Here is a 24,167-nt window from a genome sequence, read left to right as displayed (position 1 = left end):
TCATCTAGTCGGAAGAAAGCATTTTCCGATAATTCAGAACTTTGGAATGTGCTTCGACAACGATGAAAATGCTTTTTGCCTTTCCGATATTTTTCCCCGTGCTTTTTTCACAAGGCGTACAAAGACGAAAAAGCATCAATGGTGGTTAGAGCCAAATCATAACAAAAAAAGTTTCATTTTATATTTCCATCATGCCCACGTACACTCGAACTTACTCCTATAGTAAAAGGTATGGTCCATTTTTCCGATTTCGAATTCCCACTTCACACTTTTCAATGACGTTGTTAAGTTTAAAATTTTCAAATCGCAGTTTTACGGTTTTGTTTGCGTTTTCATAACGCATCATAACTTTCATATCATTTTTATCTACCTCTATCGAAAATGTATAAAAAGTTTGACTATTCGCACAATTTTGCAGAGAAATGTCGGAACGCCGTATCGACGTAAACCGTTCCAACTACTCGGTCATTGACAATGAATTTGGAAATATGCGTGATCGTTTTGAGCAAGAGATGCGTCGTGTTGAGGAGGAGATGAAACGTCTTCGCAGTGAATTTGAAGGTTGGTTTTTTAAATTTATTTTAAACTAAATATTTTTTTCTAATTGTGGAAATCTACTTTTAAGTTAAATATGTAGTCGTCAATTTTTTCCCGTATTTTACAATTAGATATATTTTTCAGCACTTTTTAAAAATGCAACTAGTTAGAACATTAGATTTGATTAGTTTAAAACCAGTTCTCATTACAGTTGAAAAGCTGTATGAAAAGGTTCAAAAATAATCTGATGGGTCAATTTTCCCAACATCTGCCAGAAACTTTCAGGCTAATTGTTCATAATTTCAACCGATTGTAAAAGAACTCGTACTCCTCAACCTATAAAAAACAAATATAGCTAATTTTGTTTTATCAATTGTTTTTCTAATATTAATTTTTTATGAAAAACATCTGACCAAGATTTTGAGCAACATAATAGACAAGATGTTATAGCCAAAAAATTTTCTCAAAAAAGTTGAAGTTTCCGCCTAACATATTTTTTAAAAAGTGTGAGTTCCCAGCTAATCCTTTTTAGAGCAATACAATAATCCCTCCACTACCTTTTTCAAAAAATTTGAGTTTTTCTCCAAAAAATATTTTTCTTAAAATTAGATTTTTCCGCCAAGTTTTACCTAACTCTTTCAAAACTATTTCAGTTTTTAATTTTCAAAAAATTGAAATTTTTAAGTGGAATTCAGTTTCAAATAGGTGTTCTCCATTTTTTGGAATGTTATAAACCCCCGAACTTGTCCAAGCGAGACAACTCACATTCATCCTGTGTTCTTGTGTGTTTCGATGTATTTCGTCACCACATTCCACTTATTTTTCTTTTGTTGTTATGTTTCTCAGTTGGCACGTCGAACTTGGCAAAAAAAAACCTGAGAGCGACAGCTGATGTTTGTTCATTCGTTTTTGAGATTATAAGTAGAGCATACAAAATGAGCACTTTGAAGAATAATGTACCAGGATGATCCGGAAAGTAGATTTAAGAACCAATACTTTCGATTGAAAATTGCGCTACACAGCATTATAGATTTTTGTGTAATAATTTAAGCTTTCTCTTCAATTTCACAAACCCATATTTTACAAAAAAAGTTGTTTTCGAAAACATTCCTGCCTCTTATTTTGGAGAAAAAAGGCCTCTTGACAATATTTTGAGAAAAAGCTGAGAAGAACACAAAGAAAAGAGGACAACGTCATTTTCCGGACCCTCACTGACCAAATTTCATTTCGCGGTGCCTAATGCACTGGAACTGCGCCAGTGACAGCATTCACCTTAACTTTCTTCGAAATTTGTCATTTTCGTCTTCAAATCTCTTGCCGAAATATTAGTGCGTTATCCCCCCGACTACGTCAATTAGTTCAACACTTTAAAAGCAAGGTCACCTTGCGTTTGGAGACAGGGTGATGAGGTTCATGATTGCAGGCTATCGTCCAAACGGAGGCCCACCGGCTGCCATCTCCAATCAGCCGTACAACGCCTACTCGAACACTTCTTCTCACCACGAGACTTCGAACCGTACTGGTGGATTCGGATCTCCACTTCCACCACCATCTTTCCACGGTTAGTTTGTACACAGTTATTTGAGATAGAAAAAAAATTTGCTGAAAGGTTTCAAAGAAAAAAAAACTTCCCAACTTTCCACAACACAACAGCATTTTTTTGGTATGCTGAAAACTGCTCCTTCTAGCATGATAATCCAATTCTTGAATTAAAAATTATACATAGTAAACGTGTAGAATAATATTTGGTCAATTTTGAACAAGATTTTTATTTATTTAGAAAGTTCGAGAAAAACCAGAAATAGTGCCCGAAAGCTGCCCTTATGTCGTTAAATTTTTTTCGGCAAACGACAATTTTCAGACACTATTTAAAATATTATTTGGAACTTTCTACAAACATATATATATATATATATATATATTTAATATTGAGCTTTTTTTCCTACATTCGTATATTTATTTTAATTTTAAAAAATGGATATTCATATTTTTTGAAAGATTTTCTGCAAAGCCCTTATGAACACCTCCAATCCCATTGTTTCACAGCGCTAGAAAAAAACCCAAATGGATGGTTGCAAAATGAAGAAATTTTCAGTGGCTGCATGCCTATGTGTGCTTAGCGTGGGGGCACTTCTTCATCCTCCTTTTCCCTCTCTTCCTTCCTTTTTTTGTCGTCGTGTTCCAATAACTGGCCATGCAAAAAAACATGTTTTCTAAGACTCGTTTCTTGTTCTTGATGGCTTTTCAAAACAGGATTTCTTGAATCGGTATGAAAGTCAAACGGAGGATTCGTCATATTTTGGCGATAACGATTCGGAAAATTTTCGAATTTTAGGACGGGAGGGAGAAAGGAAATAGCAAAGGGACGAATAACGCATCATTCAGCGTATGAAATTATCTGCAGCCGGCATCAATTTTGAATTTTCACTCACTCCGTTTCATTTTCATCCATCCATTCGTCATTTTAACTCTTTCCCTTACTATTATTCGCCCATCATCAATCAGAGTAAAACTCAGAATGGGCATGATATGAGCCGGCCAACTCACAAACTCTTTTTGTCAGTTTGGTTTGACACAGAAAACAAGGACAAACTAAGAGCATACTTGTAGAAAAGTAATGTGTCGTTGGAAATTCCCAATTGCACAATTGAGACGGGCTCACCAGATTTTTTTTTCGTCAAAAATATAGTTTTTTTTTCTGTTTCGTAGTGACCTTTTCATGCAGATTTCAACTTTTTAATATCAAAAGTGGGATTTCGCAAAAAAATAACTAAATCTCTAAAATGTTTTAGACATTTTAAAGATTTTCCTAAATGCCTAGTTTAAGTTAAAATGACAAATTTTTGAAAACAATTAGAGCTTTCCTGCAAATTTGAAGCCTTTAAATTATTGAATAAAAATATTTAAATCTATATTAAAAATTCACACCATAAGAAAAATTTTAAAAAATTTGCCCGGAGGTTTTTGTGCATATTCCTCATCTACCAATGTTTATGTTTTCATATTAGGTTTTTTTTCTTTTGACCAATTTTGCTTATTTATCGATGGTTCCCAACAACACTACGTCGGTATTAAATTTCAGCGCAACATTTTTTTCTTTTTTGCCTTTCTGCGGGTTTCTGTGAATATGTTCTTTTTGTTGTGAACTCGCAAAATATATTCAAAACCAAATTATTACACAGTAGTTTTATGCACTCAGCACATCCTGAGAGGTCGCGTAGGCAGCCGCATAGCAACATTTCGGCAACAACACTGCAACCTCGGCGACGAGTTTTGCTCTATTTTCTATTGTTGTGCTACGTCGCATTCGCGTTTTTCATATTATTCACTTTTTTTGTTGCAGGACCCAGCGACTTGATGGCTCATCGTCCAACCTACGATCCATACTTGGACAACTTGAAGAGCCCACTCATCAAGGATGAAAGTGATGGAAAGACTCTTCGTCTCAGGTACTTTTTTGAGGCATTTTCAACTCTTAGATTAAGTTAAAAGATTCAAATTTTATTCGAAAAATATTAAAAATATAATTTTAATTCTGTATTTACCGGCCTCAAACTATTCAAAATAACGAACTCAAATTTTATAAATATTCTGAAAATTATCTAAATGTTTCCGATTTTTCAAAACTTTCAGACAAAGTAGTGAAAAATCTCCAAAAGTTAAAATCTTTGAATTTTTGTGATGTTCAAATAACTCGTCCAAGTTCAAAGCCAAACAATGTATGAATGAAAGTATTGAGGAAAAAAATCGCCTTAACTTTTTCAAAAATCAATTTCCAAAGTTGAAAAAATATTTTCAAAGTTATTTTTTTAAATTATACATAAAAATTTTACTCTTATTCCAAGCATGAATATCAATCACATTTCATTTTGGTTAGCTCTAAATTCAACAAACTCATAAAATTGAAATTTCGAGTCAAAAAAATCTGTACCATAACCGAAAAATTGATAAAACTTATTTTTTACCAGTCAAGAGAAAAACTGAATTTTTTATTTAACAAAACTGAAATTCCAGATTTGACGTAGCTAACTACAAGCCAGAGGAGGTTACCGTCAAGACTATTGACAACCGTCTTCTTGTCCACGCCAAACACGAGGAGAAGACCCCACAACGCACCGTTTTCAGAGAGTACAACCAGGTGGGTGTTTTTTATTTTTATTTTAGAATTCAAACAGTTCTCTTGGGGCTAAAAATATGGAGCGAGGCCCCAAGGTGTCACTCTTCATTCAGTTGCATTAATCTATACAATCAAATTTCCAGGAATTCCTTCTTCCAAGAGGCACCAACCCAGAACAAATCTCATCGACTCTTTCGACTGATGGCGTGCTCACTGTCGAGGCTCCACTCCCACAATTGGCAATCCAGCAATGAAACCAAAAATATCGCCGCCTGCTTCCTCACCAACCCGAATAACGCAACAAAAACTTTACATTTTTCTAATAAATCAACTTTTTCTTGTAGTGTAAATCATTAAAACTTGTAGACTCAACCATAATCCTTTCTTTAAACATGTTTACGATTCATTTTCCAATTCAATCCGCTTCATTTTTCAATACATTTAATACCTACAAATCTTATTGGTTGTTCATCAATTTTCTGGAGTAAATGTTCATCTTTTCATTAAATCTATAATAAGATCGCAATTTTATCAAATGATTCGTTTTAACAATTGATTGATACTGATGGAAAGTGTCAGGCAAAGCAAAAAGTGTATAAGACTAGCAATACATCACTGAAAATGGAGAGAAAAAGAAACAAAAAATCGATTATGATAAAAATTGTTTTAAAAAGTTAAAGAGTTCCCCGTGCATTATATGAAAATAAAAAGAAAAAAGAAAAGAAACACGTTTCTGATCATTCAATGAAAAAATAAATTTTCTAGCGGAAAAAAGCGAACTGGGAAAAAATGGAATTTTGATAGAGTTTGAAAATTGATAGTAACAACGAGAACAAAAAGTAGGTATTCGAAACTCAGAGTTCGCGCAAGCCAATTTGAAAATGTTTATCCGTAGCTTCGAGATGAAGAAAAAAAAAAAGAAAAATGGAGGCTGGCCAAAATGAGGGAAAATGGAAAACCATGTCAGATGTTGAATGTTAGCATGACCGGCTGAAAAAATAATAATTCAAATTTTTTTGTTGATTAAAGAGTTTTAGAATTCAAAAGATTATTTAAAATAAAAACTAAAACGAGGTCTTAGTGTAGTTTTTTTTTAACATATTAATCCAATGTAATCATCATAAAGCTATTCAAAATTATATTTAAAACATGTTTTTTTTTGATATTCAAGTATTCAGGAAAGTTGTTTTCAATTTGAACACAAGTTAACTTTTATTTTGTAATTCTGAATAATTCTTTGAAAAAGTTTAAAAATAGTATTATTTAATGCTGTTCAAGCTATTTTGATATACTGTTTAAAAAAAAATTTCAAATTTTTTAAATAAAGTTTTTTTAAGGAATTATTTTTATAGCAACAACAAGTTGTTGAAAATAGTCTGAATATAATATCAAATTAAATTCACTCGAATTCTTAATAAAAATTTGACATGAATTTTCCCATTTCTTTTTCACAGCTTCCAGTCAACGTTTTCTAGTCAACTAGTCAACGACAAACTGACAAATCTTGAATAAAAATGAGTTAATTTGAGAAGTTTCAATCATTTGTGAAGATTTTCAAAACCTTTTCAAAGCATTTTTTTTAATTATAAAATCTGAGTTAAAAAAAAACCAAAAAATCTGTTAAAAAAAGATATTTGTCTCTCACTACATAAAACTACACTAAATTATGTCATTGTTAAATATAGTATTTTAATAAAAATATTCCAAAAATTAGAATATTACCTTATGATCTCCAGTACAAGTTTCCATTCCAAATGACCTATACTGAGGCTCTCCTTCTTCCACCAACGAGTATGCATTTTTATTCATCAGAACCCGATCACACCATGCGGGTGCCCTAGTCTTCATCAGAGTTTCGGAATTTTCTGGATCTTCACTCCACGGGTATGTTGGAGGGAAATTTATATGCATCTCAAACATGCTCTGAAAGTTTTCGGTTTCTTTGTCGTCATCTCTGTACGATCGCCAGTCGTCCAGTAGTTTTTTGTGATTGAAATAGTCAAATTTCTTTTTTTCGATCCGTAGAACACAACTGCTGAAATTTTAATTCTTTGGTTCTTGTTTAAGTTTGTACTTTCAATAATCATACTTTTGACTATCATCGCTATCCGATTCTCTGCGGAACTCAATAGCCGAAACTGTCCTCCTCAAATTTTCGGATGGGTGGGTGATTACTTGAAGATTTGCAGCCGAAGCCTGAAGACCATCGGCCAGGGAGCCCATCTGCTCTTGGTCGGCGACTGGATGTTGAGCAGTACGTTCAGTTAAGCGCTGAAAACATCTTTATTTGTTTTCCAATTAGCAATTTGTCACCCATTACGTTTAAGAAAGAACGAGAGTCCAGCCTAAAATTGAGATCACCAAAAACAAAGAGCAGAGGCGTGCACCCGTTTTCCTTTGACGAAAGCTCGGCGAGCACAAAGTCAAGTGCTCGTTTCCGGTTTTGGCTGTATAGTTGTGGGTTCTGAAAACACCTTATATGCTCTGAACATTTTCTTTCAAACAAACCTCATGAATAAGGGCCAAGTTAGATTCGTCGTGAAAGAGATGTGCGTTAACAAAATCGAAAACTCTGAAAAAGGAATTTACTAAAAAAAAAAAAAGAAAACTGGGACTAACTTGTTTTCAATTTTCCACCTTGTTTGCATGTATCCTTTACGTCCCCATTTGATAGAAGGCCAAAAATCTTTAGGAAACTTGTGTTTGACGACGTATGGGTAGTTTTCCAGCCCATGAGTCACTACTTCCTTCGGGCTTGTCAATTGTTCGTATTTCTTTGTGTGAAAGTTGAATTGAGAAACGTTCGACCACAAGGATCTTTTTATAAAGCACAATGCTCCAAGAGCCTGAAACAAAGAATAAATTTTCAGAAACAACGATTTTATTGTCATTCTTACTGTGTACTCAATAGCTTCATAATCGATGTCAACGTATGCTCTGAGCAGATCAAATTTTGGTAGTGCTGTGGAGAGACGATTGATGATAATTGGGACTTGCTGTGAGCATTCAGTAAATTTTTTTCCTCCGGTTTCTTGAAGATGTATGACAAAGAACGATGGGTCAACACTTTCAACTTGCTAAAAATTTTAAAAATTACTTGTATCAAATTTATTACTTGAGTAATTTCAATGTTTCTTGGAAACATATTTTTAAGAAAATCGTATCAGGAAAGTACTGACGGTAAGGGTCAAGTAAAAGAAGCATCAATGCGAAAATGTTACTAAATAACCAAAATATCGATGGAGCCAATTCAAATGTAATTCAATAATTTTGGCTTTCACACTTGTATTTGAATTAATAAATCACATTCGCAAAACATAGGACTAATTCATTTGTAAAAAACTATGTAATTCTGAACCAAAAATCTGACTATGAGACATTGCGTGAGTTCGCTATGAACTATTAAATTTAATACTGCAAAAATATTTAAACATACATCCGCAACAGTTTTAATCCATGAAGTGTGCAACCGAGCATCCGGCTCGAACAGCGATCCGACGTTCGCCGTTATCAGCAAATATTGAACCATTTTCTACAATAGTAACAGTTCGATTGAAAAGTCGAGTGTTTAGAACAAGAGCTTGAGCAAGAGAAAACGAGAAAGTTATATAACAATAAAACGAAGTTAGGGTTGTGGGATGTGCAATATGTGACAGCGAGATTTAATTTCAAAACGGAAAGGAATTCATTGAGATGGATAAAAACAAAAGATATAAATGCACGCTATTGTGTTTGCTCTTTGATGAATTGTGCATTCAGTGAGTGCTGCAGAAACTTTTTATTGAATAATGCTCAGTAATTTTAGTGAGAAAATGCTAAACAAGGAACAAAATGTCAATCATTCAAATTATCTGTAAATCAATTGACTTACTTTTTTTTCTAATGAAATTAAGTTGCTTGAAAATAGTAAAAAATTCTATCCGCAAACAAACGAATAGCATTGCCCAAGGACGATGTGTAATGATATATTTCTACCTTGTAAGGAAACCTCTTTGAAAAACGGGTTTCGGGTATTGAGGCGGGCCCAGGTCAAAATTCAAAACCTCCTAGAAATAAATTGCGTCTTGCCGCCTTTTTTTTCGTACTGGAATGCAACTAAACCAACAACAATGTAAATTGAAATGACAGAATCCAATTTACTGCTAACTTAGTTGTTTCTTTTTTCGGTTTTTTTTTCAGTTTTTTTAGAATTTAAATTGTCTTTATTCAAAAGGTTATATCAAAAACAAATTAACTTGGGAGCTTAGTGACTTAACTCGGAGTGCAAAAACGTCGGAAAACAAAATCGACACACGACGAAATTATGCATGAGCACGAGCTACATATATAGAGAAAAAGCGAATAGTTTTAGAGAAAAAGTGGAGAGGGCTTTCGCCCGAAAATTGCAAGCTGCTCGGCATGAGAAGAAAGAACAACAACACATGATTTGAATTTTCGATTTCTCCCAGCATCACATTTCTACACACTTGGTAGAAAAATTAAATTTATATTGTTCCTTAAGAAAATTAAAGTTTTGAAAATGGGTCAATGAAAGTTCGAACATTTTTTGAAAAAAAATTAAACAATGTTTAACGAGTCGAGCGCCAAGTGGCAAATATTTGATGGCATTTTTCCCTCTTTTTTTTTTGCTCGGATGACAAAATTGTCAACATCTCGGTTTGTCGTATTGTGAGGTTTCCCTCCAGCAATTCGATAATCTTGTGCAAGGCAGTAGACGTCTCGTTTTTTATGAGAATTTGAGCTTATTCTAGATTTCGATGGGCTCTTCTTTCTCAAGAGCAACATCCACTTAAGGTTTCAAACAAAAAAAACGTCATTGAATGGTTAAATGTTAAATTGAACTTTTTTTAGTATTTCCTCGTTGGATTTATTGTAAAATTGTCAACGGACAAAACACTTGTTATTTCTTAGAAAAAAGTGTAAGGGTTAATAGCCAACATCAATTGGCCAAAAATATGTATTTTAATTAGCAAGCTGTTCAGGTTTCCATTAAGAACATTTCTGAGTTTCAGGTTTTTGCGGTATATTTCAGTATTAAAAATTTGCCAGTTTACAAGAAGGGAAAAAATAATTCTGAACATTTACTAGCTTTGTGAAAAAAAAACTTTTTAGAATTTTGTTTAATAATAAATATTTTTTAAAATTTAAATTAAAACTTTAAATTGTATTTTTGATAAAAACAGATGTTTAATCAGGCAAACTGTTCACTTGCTACTTTTGAGCTATTAATTTTTTCTACATTAAAAAAGTGGGGAAAGTTCAACTTTTCTCTTGACCATTTTGTAGTATAATTAAATTCAAATTATTCATAATACATAAAACACTATAGTGGTTCACACCTGCATCAGTGCTCGAAATTTCTTTTTAAAAAACCAAATTTAGAAAATTGGTATATTTCCTAAAACTTGGGAACATATAAAAATTTTAGAGTGTTTTGGTTATGGACTATTATAAACATAGTTAGACAAAAATTTCCACTGACGATTCTTTAAATTTTAAATGTTACATAAAAGTTTTTTAATGAGAACTGTGATAATTTTTCGTTAGTAAAATACTAATTTTTTGTTTTGAAGAAAACACTTACCAAATCTTATCAGACGTGACTAGGTTTCACAAAACATAAAGTTTGTTAAATATTTTCCTTATGAGACTGTCCAAAACACATGATGTCTCCGATCAAAAAATTAATGATTACCAAGATCAACAATATGTCTTCATTCGAACTTGTCAAAACTTCACAGATTAAATCAGACTCTCTGCATTGTTAGGTGAGGTGCTTCCATTTTTTGACAGCAAACATCGATTTGTCGTGTCGAAGAAAGAAGAAAAAGAAGGTCGCAACACAATATGCAACACAAAAAGAAAAAATGAAGAGATTCTTAAGGATGGATAATTAGAGAATGTAGAAAACAACGCGGGGGCAAATTGAATGTAAATCGGAATTTGTTACATTACAACAGCGCAGCTCACATGCTGCTTTACGTATTCTTCAGTAGTTACATGCTCTCGCATCCGATGATTTGTGTGTCATTTAGACGTCCAAACGACCAGGGAAAGAATAGGTGAAAGGCATTGTCGCAGGGGAGGGGGGGGAACTGAGAACAACAATGCTTGATATTGAACAGCAAGCATCAAAATGATGAAGCAATCGCGTCAGAAGTGAAAGAGAGAATTGGTGGCGACCGACGGATGGGGGAAGATTGAAGCACGAGCACACGCGGAGAGAAAGAGATATTGTCAACACTCGTTGAAATTTTTGGAAAAGCAGAAGTTTTGAAATGTGATGATTTTCGCAGACTCTCCAGTTTCTGGAACAGCCACCCAATCCATTTCTTTTGTGTGGACTGAACGAGGTTTTTGTGGCAATGAAACAAGTTCTTAGTTTTTGTAGCAGCATATTTAATGGGACTTGTTCAAAAATGGCGATATTTGAATAATATTGAACAAGGAACTTTTACAACATTTTTTAAAATTAACTATATATCGTTGCATAACTTGAACTTACATGATGCTATATTGTGGTTTTTTCTTTACATTAATGAAAAACTTTAAAATGTTCCAATAAATTCCAGACCACAATTAAATTTCCAAATAACACTTATGTTATTCGAACGTGAACATTCTAAATTGGTAATTACAAAAAAATATTTACAGAGGTGCACTTTAAAAAAAAAACTCAGCGCATTCTTTCACAGTTTCAGCGACCCGTAAACTGTTTTCATCAAACTTTTAAAAATTTCAATAGTATCTAAGTTAATATTCTGGAAGTGTTTTTAGTGAAAAAAAAATCCGTTTGTTTCAATAACATCTCCTCTCCAAATAATAGAAAAAGTAAAACGAAATATTTTTATACAGCACAAAACATGTGCAACTACCAATCAGCTTAATCATCTGTTAAAGCTATTAAAAACGATACAAAATTTGCAGCGGATGCAGCGGAAGTGAACATTGTACGTTCAATGAGATGAAAGTTTTCAAGCCTTAAGATCAAAAAGTTTGTGTTTTAAGTTTTAAAAGAATTATGTGATAAAACAACTTTTATAAATACACAGAAAATAGTACAATATGAATGAAATTGTCAGTCAAAGTTTAATTAGTTTGATTTTTTTTTGTGATTATGCAGCCTTTTTGAAAATGAATAATAGTTTATCTATATAGACTTGACAATTCTTACTATTAGGTAAAATTCATTAAAACAATGTGAGAATGCGAATTTTGAAAAAAAAAACACATTTTTTCGGCCGACCTTATGAGTGACAAAATCTGAGTAGCCGTTAGTTTTTAAATGTTACTTGAGTTATTTGAAAATTGTTTCTCATTGTGAATGATTTAAATTAATTTTTTTTAGCTCTATACTGCATTTATTCGAAATTATTTTCTGAACTATAATTTCATTCAAATTTTCAGATTTTCGTGTTTTGTGATTTCGTTTTAACCCCACTATTTGAAACTTAACATCGTGAAAAATCACGGAAACTCAATGAAAAAAATCATCAAAATCATCATTATTATCTGCAAAAGAAGTTGACGGCATCAGCAACCAAAAACGAAATAACTAAATTAAAGTGTACTTTTTTCTATCAAAATACAAATGAAAAATAGAAGTAGAACACGTTTCTTATAACATCTTCAAGTCTGCGTACGGAAATAAACGACGTGAAAACAACACTTTCACCACCATGTATCTCTTTCGTTGGAACTGGAATAGAATGGAAAGTGAGAAGAATAAGAAGAATAAAAGGATGAAGAAACATACATCAAGTGAATTCGATTTCTTAATAGTCATTGAAAAGTGAACGGTGGGTATTTAACCGTTTCAAAATTGTTGTGAACAGGGCGGTATTGGAAATCAAATTGCTTATGCAAAGCTCTACCCACAAGTGAAATTGAATTTGAATTTGAATATTAAACACAAAATTTTGAAATTCTTAGTCACTCCGCTGTCTATTTCCTTATCGGTGGGAAAACTGGAAAAGCCAGGACTGAGAGTTGAAACTCTTTTTCTCTAGAAATCGCGAAAAAAGGTCACGTTGTGCTAATCTTAAGAAACGATAATTCACTTCTTAACACCATGAAGCCTGTAATTTGAAAATCTACATCAATGAGAAAAATGAAACAAAAATTGTAATCAGGGAGTTTCGGGTTTACATAAGATCAATAAAATAAGTACGCAAAAAATGTGATAACACACACTTGCGCCTCCTCCACTTGGAATTGCTTTTTGTGCAGTATTTTCAAGAATGACGTCGTCACCCGCCACATTGATGATGATATTCATATCCCTCAAAAATTGATGGCTGAATACGAAATACAAAAAATAAAAAATACAGACAAAAATAGGAGAGGTGCGGAAAAGACACAATGTGTTTTTGGTAATTTATATTCAAAAATATATATAAGAAATGATAGAAGTGAAAAACAAAAAAAAAGCTGTTACACATTCTAATTACTGTTATTTCATCAACAAGTTGGATTTTCGAAAATCGAAAGTTTTCTATATTTGCGCCAAAAATACGGTACTTGGGAAAGGCAAAACAATTCAAAAAATGTTAAGTTTAGATTTTTTTGAAATCGTTTTTTAATACAATTTTTTAGAGGTTCATATACCTTGTTTATATGCACAGAAGTTACAAAAATGCGCGTAATATATATCTGGGTAATATTAGAAGCCTAAATAAATTATTCAACAAAAATCAAGTGGGTGTCATGAGAGTGTCTATAAGTTGAACATAATTTGTGTCCTAAAAAAATTTCTTTGTCTAATTCAAAAATTAATGAAAAATTTTTGGAATAGAATTTTTTAAAGGTGTAGTAGTGCCAGTGAGAAAATTCTAGAGGCCTTTTCTATCGTGCTAAATTACCAAATTTCATAATTAAACTTCTAAATTAAAAAAACAAATTTAACAGTATAAAAGTGGCAGTGTCTGAGTTTTTGGCACTCTTTGAAAAATCAAACCTGAAAAGTGCCTCAAACTATGATTTTTTCAATTTTTTTAAAGTACATAAAATTTAGAATGCATTTTTGTATTTTTTTAATGGTATTTGGGCACTGTGGTACTACAAGCGCACTTTCCCCACGAGCTACTCCATCACAGTATTTTCCGATGAGTCTTGTAGTCTCTATTAGCGCAGCAGCTTCTTGTAGCTTAGCATTGACTTTTTTGCATGAATAGTAGTAATTTGCGGGAACTGCGGAATATTTTCAATTTTTATTAATGCAATAATTTAAAGAATTTTCAACTTATGAAGTAACCGCTAAGTACAATGAAAAGTTAGAAAATGAAGTGTCACAGTCTTGAACTGAAAATGATTGAAATTGGAGAAAACACAAAAGTTCTCGAGTTAAGCCGACCATTGAATTTGTAAGTGTGTATGTGTGTGTATGTGCGATAAAAACTTTCGGTTGCACAAACCTTCTCATTAGATAAAACGAATTAATTCCTCCCGGTACACAATGATTTGCCAAGAAACCATTCTTTAGTCTTTCATCAATCGACTACTGCCTATCGTGCACATCCAATCTTCTAAGAACAGTAATTAAACTGGAATCATAGAACCAATAATACAAATAGTGACTCAATTGGTTCTTGAAGAAAATACATTATTCTTTGCACACTATTGTTATTTCCCAGTTTCAGGTGAATCATATGTTGTCCGGAAAGGAAAACATAGTTGGAAATATAAAAGCGTGAAGCATTACGTCAATATGGAGCATAAAAGGAGAGAAATTGTACGGTCACGCGAACTAAACTCAAATGCAGAAAAGAAAACAGACGTTATCGACACTTCTGACCTGCATCCAAACAGATCAAAACTTATTCACGTCACTAAGTTGTACATAAAATTTTAAGGAGAGCGTAGGGAAATATTCAGCTCAATTCCAATGCAATGACGCTTCACTCCGATAACGACTTTTTGACTAACCCTGAAAATCATGACCTGTTTGCACAGCACTTCGTTCTTTGATGTAACTGAAAAAGAGATGGCGAGCTCCATGTCTATTTGAAAATAATTGAAAATAATGAGATTAAGTTAAAAATGTTATTAAAATTTAAGCTTTAATATAATTTTCAAGAGCAAAATATCATCAATGAATGGGATTCAAAAAAAAATATATACGCCTAGAAAACATTCTACGTATAATAAATAGACAAAAATAATTTTTTTTGATATTGTTTTTGTCTTCTCAGAAAATACTTCAACCCAAAATAGCAAGTTTAGCAGTTGACATAATTATGGGCGTGACTGATTTTTTACGTTGATTACTAAAATATATGATAACTAGATTTGGCAAACATGGCGGTCATGACTGAAAAAACTGTTTAATTTGTCATAATTCTTTTTAATTTTGTCAAAATTATTTAATTTTCCAATTTTGTGAATTTTTTTAATTGGCTGTATGTTTAATTATTCGTGAAAATGGATGGCCTAAATTAGACGCTTTCGTGTTTTCTGGCTAAACTTGTCTATTTTTCTTCACTTTTTTCTTTCTTATATTGTTCGAAACAACGGTTCTAATTTTTCAGCCATTTTTATGGTAGAAATTTTGGCCAAATATGAAGTAATGTACGTTTAGCTAGTTTGTTTCCGTTTCTCAACTTTTTTAGCAAGAAATCTTTGAAAAAGTAAAAAAAAATTGTTTCAAATCGAATATGGTCTCAAGAAAACCAGCTACTTCAGTCAGAAAACGCGAAAAAGTCAAACATAGTTCATGCATTTGCACAAAAGATCATTATAATCCTAGTTTTTCGGACAACTAATGAAGAGTTATTTTAAAATGAATAAAAAATGTCTCTCAATATACCGTGAACTAAAACTGTTTTTATTGAATCTGAAATACAAAATAATAGATCACATGACTACAAGATATGCAAATCGATCATCTTGTTTTGTGTAGTGTTTTGTATTCAAAAACTTAAACTGAAACTGCCGTTATTATGCCATAAAATTGAATTGCCTCTCTTTTGCTTTGTTAAGTATTTTCTAACGGGGAGAAAAGAAAGGTCTGGTCAAAAAACTGATAAGAGAAATAGGGAAATATTAAGCTAGAAAACTGGAGTTTTGAACCACGACTCAATAATTCTGGGTAGCAGTATTTTTCTGTTTAATTTAATAGATCTCGGATTACCTCGGATATTTTTTTCAGACTTCTTCCCTGTCTCTTCGTGGTTTTGGTCGTCGTAAATTAACTCAAAATTTTTTGTCTAAAAAGCTTACAACAAAATTAGTCTACATTTTTCGGAAAATATTGTTTTGAAAAAAACAAAAAAATTTTTCGACAATTAATTTCCAACTTTGGAATTTATGAAATTGTCATTATTGAAAAAACATAGTCATTTAAGATTTTAATGCACACGTAACGAGATGTTTATTATATTCGCTAAACAATGTTTCTTTCCGACCGAAATAATCTTTCATTAACATCTTTTCATTTTACTCTCTTGTCATTTAGAATGAGTAAGGTAATAATGAAATTATATGAAGGACAGTGAAATAAAATGTTTAATTAGCAGAAAGTTGAGTGGAAGCGATAATCCATCCGCTGGAAAGGCAGAAATCATTCATTATTAAACTCGAATAGAATGGCAATATAATTATGATTTAAATCGAAGAGGTGTGGCCGAGTGGTAATCAGTTGGTCTATCAGTTGATAGATTCAGATCGGTTCAGATCGATGTTCCCCCCCCCCCCCCCTTCAAAGTGCCCGTCCGGTCCTAAAAATGTTGAGGTGACCTACTATTAAGGTCCTCTTTCGAATAAAATAGGTTTCATATAGAAATGTTCATTGAAATGAAAAAATTGAAAATTTATCAAGACTTTGTCGATTTCGGGAAGAAAAATTACAAATTTTCTTGACACCAAGACTCCACTATTATTATGACCTGTAGCAAATTTCTGAATTTTTGTAAAATGGATTTTTTTGGACTAAACAGCGGTATAAACAATTAGTCTAAAACCTGTAGCGAAAATACAGAAAATCGCTTGAAGAAGATAATGTTTTTACTTCGGAATAAATTTTCAGTGGAAGGTAAAACTGGAATTTTAGTCAAATTTTGAACGGTGGGTATTGAGTGTACTTTGTTGTTGGTAAAGTAGAATTATAAAGTTTAAAAAACTTTGGGTGTTCAGTTTTGAAGAAATTTGTTTTGGAACTCGGAGTTCATTGGCAGCTAAAACTGGAATTTCAGTGTCCTTAACGCCACATTGGTTTTGTCTCTCATTGGTTCTAAAGACAATTATGTACCAAAACAACCATTTGCTCTTTAAAAGTAGAGTTCACTGTTTGAAATTCAATTTCCTTCGATTTTTCGTATTTTTACAATTTTGTCGTGTCAAGACCGGGGATCGTATTTTTGCCGCAAAATTTCGTGTCTGGGTCTCAATTCCAATTATGTCCTTCGTGGTCCTGTCGTGTAAATGTGTACGTTTTTCGATCGATTAAGACGCTAATAGAGTGCACACCATCTGTTCTTCTTTCTCTCATTCAATCCTCCATTCTCATATAACACTGTTGCCTTCTTATAAACTTGTTTTTTAAAATAAATGTGTCCATCAAATGCAATGACTTATCCTGTCCTCCGAAGTATTTTAATTCGGATGAATTTTGTAAAAAGGTAAGACAATTTTTTTTTTGGCGTTAGCAAAATAGTTGTAGACGGATACTTCTTTTTTTGAATTTTTTTTTGAAAAAAGCTAGACAGTAACTGAGCAATTGTTATGTTGAAGGGTTAGTATATTGTAGTTTGTTTTCATTTTCACAATACGTTTTGTTGCTGGACCGTTTAGGTTAAGAATTTTAATTTACCGCAAATCACAAGCTTTTCCCTATTTTCCCCTCAGTCAAAAAAATAATTTACGTTCAAACCTTATGTTCAAATTTCCAGGAAAGAATTGGCTGGTCATTGCCCTGCTATTCAAAAAATGGAGAGAAATGTGCCATATCGATTGAAATCAGTTCAAATAACTGATGATCAGGTATCACAATGTTGCCGAGTTTGGATTGATGGAATGATAATTCGCTTCGATTATACTAGAAGAAGAAAGGATTTCTGTCGTGTTGTTACTTCAAGAATGAGTACTCTTGATCTACCAGATAAAGTTATTTCAAGATGTATCCTGTTTTATTTGAATAGGAAGGATATTCATATTAAGCAATTAACTATTAATGTAAGTTTTGCATGCACCCATCTCTTAATCAACTTTCAAAACAAATTGCAGAAAATGAAATGGCCGGTGCAGCGTTTTTTCCCGAAAAATGTGGTATCTCTGAAAATAATCACAGCACGAGGAATGGAAAACTCATTGAGATTACTGAAGAATGTGCACTTTAAACGAGTAATTGTGGATAACCAATGTGATACTTCAACAATTTTTGAAATTCCAATGGTAAGAAATAATGGAAAACAATAAAATAATTTAATTTTAAAATTACAGATCTATGAAGCAAAGTATTTAATGATTGATACAGTCGACATGATTAATGAAGCACTTTTAGATATGCCATTGGTTTCAGCTGCAAAGATAAATCAAAAAATGAATGCAAACTCAACTTTCATTGACTTCGTTCAAAAATTAATTGATTCTGAAAATTTGTGCATTGGATTAAAATATACAGCAACTTCACATGATCACAATTTTGTTTTAAGAAATCTCAAATCGGAGTTAAGAGTACGAATCAATGTTAGAAAAACAAATTGGAAAGGAAGGTATGCATTAGCTTAAAAAAAATGAAAATTTATATCGAATAAAAATAAACTATTTCAGAAATTGTCTGACAATCGACATGGAAGGCGAAAAGGAATTGGTCATTTCTTGGTACAAAACGGGAACAGTATTCTTTCCAAAACATCATGTTACTGCACAAGTTCTCAATAAAGGATCTTCAAAGAATCGAGCTTCTGGAGTTATTGAACATTTTGTGAATGTCTATACCAGTCTGAGAAACAATTGATTCTTGCTTTCCAATTTTTATTTAAAAAAAACTATTTTTTTCATTTGAATTCAATTTTGTTACTACGTTTCCTGTTTTTTTTTCGAATTTCATTTTAACAATTCTACCATGTACATATTCATACACATTAAATTTGTTGTTTCAATACATATTTTTGTTCAAGTTTAAATAAAACCTACTTTCTAAAAAATAATACTTTTATAAACAAGTTTTCATATCATCAGTTTTGCACGAAGGTGTCGTAGATCTACATAGATGAAGCTGAAATAGTAATGTTTCAACATTTGTACCCATTATCCATTAGTCAGTTTTGAGATTATGCAATGTTCGAGTACCCAAAATAGTATAAAATTTAAAAATACCAAAAAAGTTGAGAAATAACAAAAAATCAACTTTGAAAGACGCTATTTTTGAATTATGACAAATCTCCCCGTTTGTATTTTTTTTCAAAAAAATGTTTTTCTTCAAAATAAGAAACTTTAAAGTATTTCCGTATTGGCCTATTTTCTTCTTTGGCAGCTTATATCTTGACTGTCTTTGGTGCAATCAAAAATTCTATAACTATGGATATTTTGACACATATCAGGTATGTATTTTAACGTTTAAACAATTAAAAAAACCAAAGACAACCGAGATATGTGCCTTTAGAGTAGAGCAACAGTCAATTTCTCAGACACATCACTGACCACAAGATCAATGACCACAACTCTATTGTCATTGTGAGAAAATGGGGGATGAGCACAGGGTACATAGATCAATAATCAGAAGAAGAAGAGACGAAATGCGTATAAATACCTACAGCTGTCCTTCCACGTGTTCGATGTTTTACTCATTCATAGTCTTTTTCTTTGTCGTCAATGGTCTTACGAATAATTGTTCAAGTATTACATTTAAAATTTAAAACTGAAAGAGAATCGTTGGTATTTTGTAATAGGCACTGTGGTGGCATCCAAATGTATTTTCCCAATCATCGAGAATTATCTACAAGTTTTGTTTTCAACATTCTTGAATAGTGACTTTTGTTTGTTTAATCTTTTAAATAACCTGACGCATTCAGTATATATTTCTCTTAATTTCATTTTTCTAATAATTTAATTTCCAATTTACGATCAGAATATGGTACTCCCAGTGGCTTCGCATTGTCTTAAATCCTCATCATCTACTTATGGAGGAATCCGGAACATAATTCAAATGAGAAATATATTCTGGACTCGTGTTCCAGAACCTCACATGAAATACCACGTGGCATCCACGAAGGCAAATGGTAAGTTTGAATGAGAAACGGCACTAAAATTTCACATTAAAATTTTTTTAATGGCGGGTTCAAGTTTGCAACAGGGCTTTGGGTTTCAGCCCTGTTGCAAAAAGCTCTAATTGTAAGTGTCAAAATATTTTTATTACTCTGACTCTTTTTTAAAGAAAGTCACACCGACACTGTTTCATCTGCAAGCTGCAAATACATTATATTTTCAGCGTCTACTTCTAAGCCAGTCGTTTTGATGATTGGATGGGCCGGAGCTGCCAATAAACATATGGAAAAGTATTCGAAGCTTTATAATGATAAAGGGTATATATTGACCAAAATCTTATTCTCGTAAAATTTATTTTTTTGTAGGTACGACGTGGCATTAATTTGTCCCCCAACGTTCAGTTTTACAGTTCCAAATAATTCAATTGGAAAGAGAATGCTACCGATTCTGGAGAAGTACGGGAATAGGTAAAAAAATTGTTAATGTGAAAATTACAGTTATTAGAGCGAAAAAATCATAATTTCAGTCCAATTATGATTCATTCTTTTTCAATCAATGGAATTCGAGGAATCGTCTCACTGGCAAAGGCAACGGGAAATCCAAAACTTTTTGATAATGTTCAAGGAATCATTTTTGATAGGTAAGTTCCAGAAAATTTTGTGACCAAAACTGTTAAAAATGAAAAATGTACCTGACATCTTGCCAAACCATAAATACTCAAGTTGGATCCAACTCCCATGTATTTTCTAAGCCTAAAACAGACACAAAGAAGTTGAGTGAAAAATGCAAAAGTTTGGTTAAACCTGAGCACAAAAGTTGGACTGAATTACCAATTTATCCCGATTAAAATATATATTTACAGCGCTCCATCCATTCCATTTCCACATCAAAACGGAAAAGCTATGATGCTTTCAACGCCTTCTGTAACTTATATGAAAGACGAAACTCGACAGAAAATCTATGAACTAGTCAATGCAGTTCGAGATAAATTGGTAAGCAAAGGATTTATTTAATTTTTCATTCTAAGAATTTTTCAGCTAAGTCCATTGGTAACGCTTTTACCATTTCTTCGACCATACTTCTTTTCCTATTGGTACATTCATGACAAAATTGAGCTTCCAAAACGACAAGTGTATTTTTACTCTCACGGGGATTCAATGGTACCATACGATCTACTGGAAAAATTTGTAGAAATTCAAAGAAAAAGGGGATGCCACGTAGAAAATCTTAACTTCGGAGATACAGAGCACGTGGCACATTTCCGTGCAAAACCGGCAGTGTATTCAGACAAATGCGTTGAATTTATAAGTAAATTGTGATCTCAAAATAGTTCAGACAATAAAGTTTTCCTGTTTCTCAAATCATAGTACAGCAACAATAAATTACGATAGACATTCAGTATTTTGCCAAGCTGCTATAATAAAACTGAAACACATCAAAGTGTTCACTGAAGGCATTCTGGCTATTCTCTCTTGCCATTATCTTTTTCTTGTTCTCTTCATTTTCTGATTGTTTCAATTTTTCTTGACATCCTTCACTTAACAATACTTCTGACAACCTCCTTCTTTCTTTTCTTCTTCAGTATGTCATGTAACAGGTACATCTGGAGCTGGTACTGGAGATACCATCTTCGATACAGACGATTTCGATGATCAGAGTGATATATATTTCATTCGTAAATAAAATTGCACGAAAAAAACTAAATGAATTAATTTCTCTGTGATTTATTTTTTCCAACGTAGGGCCGTAAAACCGGGCTTCCAAGGGTTATTTTTCGTGTTTTTAGTTCAAAATTTGAAAAAAAAAACCTACTGTTAAGGTGTGATTTGGTTTGCCAGCTCTATTCTTACCCTATTACAGAGCCACGACAAAACGTCGTTGAGTAAGACTTGTTCAAAAAACACCAGTAAAAAGCTCACCGTGATTTTCCTTACTTTTTTTCTCTACATCCAATCAAAGCATTTCGTGGACCAACAAAAAGCAGCGTCTAGTGCAAAAAAATCAAACGAACTCTTTGTTGCTACAATGCTGTTTTAATAAAAAGGAATAGTGTTTCAAAATTAAAATTAAAAATAAATAAATCGAGATTTTATTATGCCAGAAAATGAAGCAAACTCGTGAAAAAGCCCATTAGATTGTGTCTAATGAATTACAGAGATCGAAATTTTCCCAAAAATTGAGATCCTCGTATGTCACAGAACATAGTCGTAGCAATTTATCCAGCCGGTGCATATCGTGGAAATCTTCGTTGATAAGCTGGAGCCCGAGGTGGCGGTACATACGATTCAGCTTCACTCATCATTTGAAGATTTTCAGTGAATGCAAGAAATAATGCAAGATATGCGAGATACTGAAAATGCAATTTATATTTTTATAGAAGTCTATCTATTTAAATTGCTAAACTATTTATTGGGAAAAACAGTTAAGAGCTCTGTTCATTTTATCAGCATTATACTTCCTGATACCTACCAGCCGGTGGAGAATTGAGGGTTATCTTCTAAATGGTGTATGTATGCATTTTAAAAAATCAAAGGGTATATATTAAAAGTCTAATTCGAATTTTCTGTAAAAGTGCGAATTAAACTTTTAATATATACCCTTTGATTTTACAACGAAGATCCCTCAACAATAACACATTTTTTGCAAGGTTTTCCAAGAGGAAGATTGTTTTTTCCAGTTAAAAAGCAATTTTCGATAAATCAAAAATCTCACCAAAGAAAACCTCGATTCGTCACTCAATGAAATGAATGCGACCCGCAAAACTGCAAGCAATGTTGAAGAAAATATCAGCAAGCACGTCTGGAATTCAATTTATGTTCAAATTTGATTTAGGTACTTGTGTATTATACCCCCTATTTATTCGTTTAAATTAAACGTGATACCCATTTTCCTCGTTAGGCTTACGAATGGTGTTTTCCTAAGCCTAAAATTTCGCACGTTTTTATTTTATAAGGTAAAAAATTAATGTTTAAAATGGCGGGGGTATAATACACAAGTACCTTGATTTATGTATCTACTATACCTTATAATAATTCCGCCTTAAATCATAATACGTTTCATTGACATTGACACGAGCTTTTCGATATGAAAGAACATATGTGAACATGAGTGCAGATAAAAGTGAAACAGAAAGAATTCCGTCAAAAAATAAATGCGAAATCATTGAGAATGCAGCAGTCGTCTGAAATTATTTGTTTTTTCTTTTTCGTCAAAAGCAATGAAATGTTGAATGAAAGGACTGGAATGTTATTTAGCGAAGTGTGGATGGAAATCGTTAAAATACGGACACTATTGTCACAAGATCAACATAATTATAAATTTTTTGTGTTTTTTGTAGTTGTTTGGATCCAAAAAATTATTACTGATTGACATTATAAATGTTCCCTTTAGTAGTAGTACATAATGGTTCCTTCTTTGATCGAAATATTTTTTGTTGGGTTGAGAAAAGTTGTGGTTTAAGCGTTTCTAGAAAACTAAGAATTTTTCAATATACCCCTCAAATGATGATGGAAAAGTGATTTTTTGAGAAGCGTTTGAATGAAATTTCTTTTTCATAATTTCTAAATTTTTAAGAATAGGGAAAGCTTGTGGGATTCTGTATGGAAACATGAAAAAAAAATACAAAATCAGTTTTTAAAAATTTGGTTTATTTTTAAAATCATTCAACAAACGAAGTGTCAAAAAAATTATTTAATCAAAAAAGTTTTTCAATAAACTAAAAATCCAGTTAAAAATTGATAAAAAAATGTTCTTCAGAATTGTTCTTTCTTTGTCAAAGATTTGTGATCGATTTGATTTTTTGGTCTTTCAAAATCATTACTTTGATGAAGGCATTTTGTAGTGTACAGACTTTAAAAGTAGTTATGTATTTGAAAGTTAATTGAGTTAATCGCACGGGCTTCAAAGTAACACTGCCCCTTGGCTGTATACAAAATAAATTTGAAAAATTTCAGAAGAACATTCCCAGTTCTGCCTTTATTCTGGCTAACCAAATTTTGATGTTGATCAATTTTGGGTTGTTGAAAAATTGCTGACTTTCTGTTAGGAACACTTAACCCAATAGTCCTAAATAATAAACACATTTGAATATTAATGGTTACAAAAATAAAGATAAAGATAAATACACATTTTTAAATACTATATATATTGTTTTCTTCGCTGAATTAACATACGAAGACTCACCAATGAATATTTTTTGAGTGTAACACTCAAAGGTTTCGGTTTTTCAACTGCGTCTCTTTGTCTCCATAATCTCTCGTCTTGCCAGTAATAGTCGTTCATTTTATCTGTAAATTCAAGCATATACATCATT

At 32.3% G+C, this 24,167-nt stretch overlaps 5 protein-coding genes and 1 non-coding gene across 10 annotated transcripts; 3 read left to right on the top strand and 3 right to left on the bottom strand.

The window, feature by feature from the left end:
• The first annotated feature begins 10 nt into the window (after positions 1-10).
• On the top strand, positions 11-5,192 carry hsp-25 (SHSP domain-containing protein). 3 transcript variants are annotated; one of them, NM_001029203.3, is made up of 6 exons: positions 11-229; positions 419-561; positions 1,961-2,098; positions 3,881-3,986; positions 4,552-4,675; positions 4,798-5,192. In NM_001029203.3, exons 1-6 carry the CDS (start codon positions 192-194, stop codon positions 4,906-4,908), a joined length of 660 nt encoding a protein of 219 aa, NP_001024374.1. In that variant the 5' UTR covers positions 11-191; the 3' UTR covers positions 4,909-5,192. The 3 variants fall into 3 exon arrangements, with proteins under 3 accessions (NP_001024374.1, NP_001367469.1, NP_001379641.1); NM_001380987.2 differs by lacking the exon at positions 11-229 and having other exon boundaries at positions 4,798-5,151; NM_001392783.1 differs by lacking the exons at positions 11-229; positions 419-561 and having other exon boundaries at positions 1,954-2,098; positions 4,798-5,150.
• C09B8.10 lies at positions 1,713-1,795 on the bottom strand. Its single transcript, NR_071211.1, has one exon. It is a non-coding gene; the product is annotated as an Unclassified non-coding RNA C09B8.10 (non-coding RNA).
• On the bottom strand, positions 5,140-8,186 carry ipp-5. 2 transcript variants are annotated; one of them, NM_001361812.4, is made up of 8 exons: positions 8,091-8,186; positions 7,552-7,731; positions 7,274-7,500; positions 7,163-7,226; positions 6,975-7,118; positions 6,744-6,925; positions 6,377-6,686; positions 5,140-5,644 (listed from the first exon to the last, which is right to left on the bottom strand). In NM_001361812.4, exons 1-8 carry the CDS (start codon positions 8,181-8,183, stop codon positions 5,618-5,620), a joined length of 1,227 nt encoding a protein of 408 aa, NP_001348790.1. In that variant the 5' UTR covers positions 8,184-8,186; the 3' UTR covers positions 5,140-5,617. The 2 variants fall into 2 exon arrangements, with proteins under 2 accessions (NP_001348790.1, NP_509008.2); NM_076607.9 differs by having other exon boundaries at positions 5,172-5,644; positions 6,377-6,689.
• Positions 8,187-17,085: 8,899 nt separating this feature from the next.
• lelo-3 (F-box C protein) lies at positions 17,086-18,799 on the top strand (the record flags this gene model as incomplete). Of its 2 annotated transcripts, NM_076606.6 has the most annotated exons (5): positions 17,086-17,268; positions 17,539-17,821; positions 17,873-18,040; positions 18,089-18,360; positions 18,419-18,799. In NM_076606.6, 5 exons carry the CDS (start codon positions 17,198-17,200, stop codon positions 18,603-18,605), a joined length of 981 nt encoding a protein of 326 aa, NP_509007.1. The 2 variants fall into 2 exon arrangements, with proteins under 2 accessions (NP_509007.1, NP_001411905.1); NM_001424976.1 differs by lacking the exon at positions 17,086-17,268 and having other exon boundaries at positions 17,576-17,821; positions 18,419-18,605.
• A 919-nt stretch (positions 18,800-19,718) lies between these two features.
• C09B8.4 (Transmembrane protein 53) lies at positions 19,719-21,213 on the top strand. Its single transcript, NM_076605.5, has 6 exons — positions 19,719-19,869; positions 20,079-20,172; positions 20,221-20,322; positions 20,382-20,495; positions 20,718-20,847; positions 20,893-21,213. Exons 1-6 carry the CDS (start codon positions 19,722-19,724, stop codon positions 21,172-21,174), a joined length of 870 nt encoding a protein of 289 aa, NP_509006.2. The 5' UTR covers positions 19,719-19,721; the 3' UTR covers positions 21,175-21,213.
• A 659-nt stretch (positions 21,214-21,872) lies between these two features.
• Positions 21,873-24,163, bottom strand: C09B8.8 (DUF1430 domain-containing protein; the record flags this gene model as incomplete). Its single annotated transcript, NM_171695.2, has 4 exons — positions 21,873-22,205; positions 22,568-22,654; positions 22,878-23,036; positions 24,038-24,163. The coding sequence occupies 4 exons, from the start codon at positions 24,161-24,163 to the stop codon at positions 22,071-22,073; spliced, it is 507 nt and encodes a 168-aa protein (NP_741802.1). The 3' UTR covers positions 21,873-22,070.
• Positions 24,164-24,167: the final 4 nt, after the last annotated feature.

The sequence above is a fragment of the Caenorhabditis elegans genome, chromosome X, assembly GCF_000002985.6.
Source record: "Caenorhabditis elegans chromosome X".
Taxonomy (NCBI): Eukaryota; Metazoa; Nematoda; class Chromadorea; order Rhabditida; family Rhabditidae; genus Caenorhabditis; species Caenorhabditis elegans.
The sequence above is the reverse complement of the archived record's forward strand: the minus strand, read 5'-3'. Positions and strand labels throughout refer to the sequence as shown.

What these genes read in the sequence shown, in the direction of transcription:
- ipp-5 (NM_076607.9), bottom strand. Translation starts at nt 8,183, where the DNA reads ATGGTTCAATATTTGCTGATAACGGCGAACGTCGGATCGCTGTTCGAG. An exon ending in AGGTGGAAAATTGAAAACAA is followed by an intron (nt 7,227 to 7,273) that starts GTTAGTCCCAGT and finishes TTCCTTTTTCAG; the next exon opens with AGTTTTCGATTTTGTTAACG. An exon ending in GATAGCGATGATAGTCAAAA is followed by an intron (nt 6,690 to 6,743) that starts GTATGATTATTG and finishes TTAAAATTTCAG; the next exon opens with CAGTTGTGTTCTACGGATCG.
- hsp-25 (NM_001029203.3), top strand. Translation starts at nt 192, where the DNA reads ATGCCCACGTACACTCGAACTTACTCCTATAGTAAAAG. An exon ending in TCCACCACCATCTTTCCACG is followed by an intron (nt 2,099 to 3,880) that starts GTTAGTTTGTAC and finishes TTTTTGTTGCAG; the next exon opens with GACCCAGCGACTTGATGGCT. An exon ending in TTTTCAGAGAGTACAACCAG is followed by an intron (nt 4,676 to 4,797) that starts GTGGGTGTTTTT and finishes TCAAATTTCCAG; the next exon opens with GAATTCCTTCTTCCAAGAGG.
- C09B8.4 (NM_076605.5), top strand. Translation starts at nt 19,722, where the DNA reads ATGGTACTCCCAGTGGCTTCGCATTGTCTTAAATCCTCATCATCTACT. An exon ending in AAGCTTTATAATGATAAAGG is followed by an intron (nt 20,173 to 20,220) that starts GTATATATTGAC and finishes ATTTTTTTGTAG; the next exon opens with GTACGACGTGGCATTAATTT. An exon ending in CAAGGAATCATTTTTGATAG is followed by an intron (nt 20,496 to 20,717) that starts GTAAGTTCCAGA and finishes ATATATTTACAG; the next exon opens with CGCTCCATCCATTCCATTTC.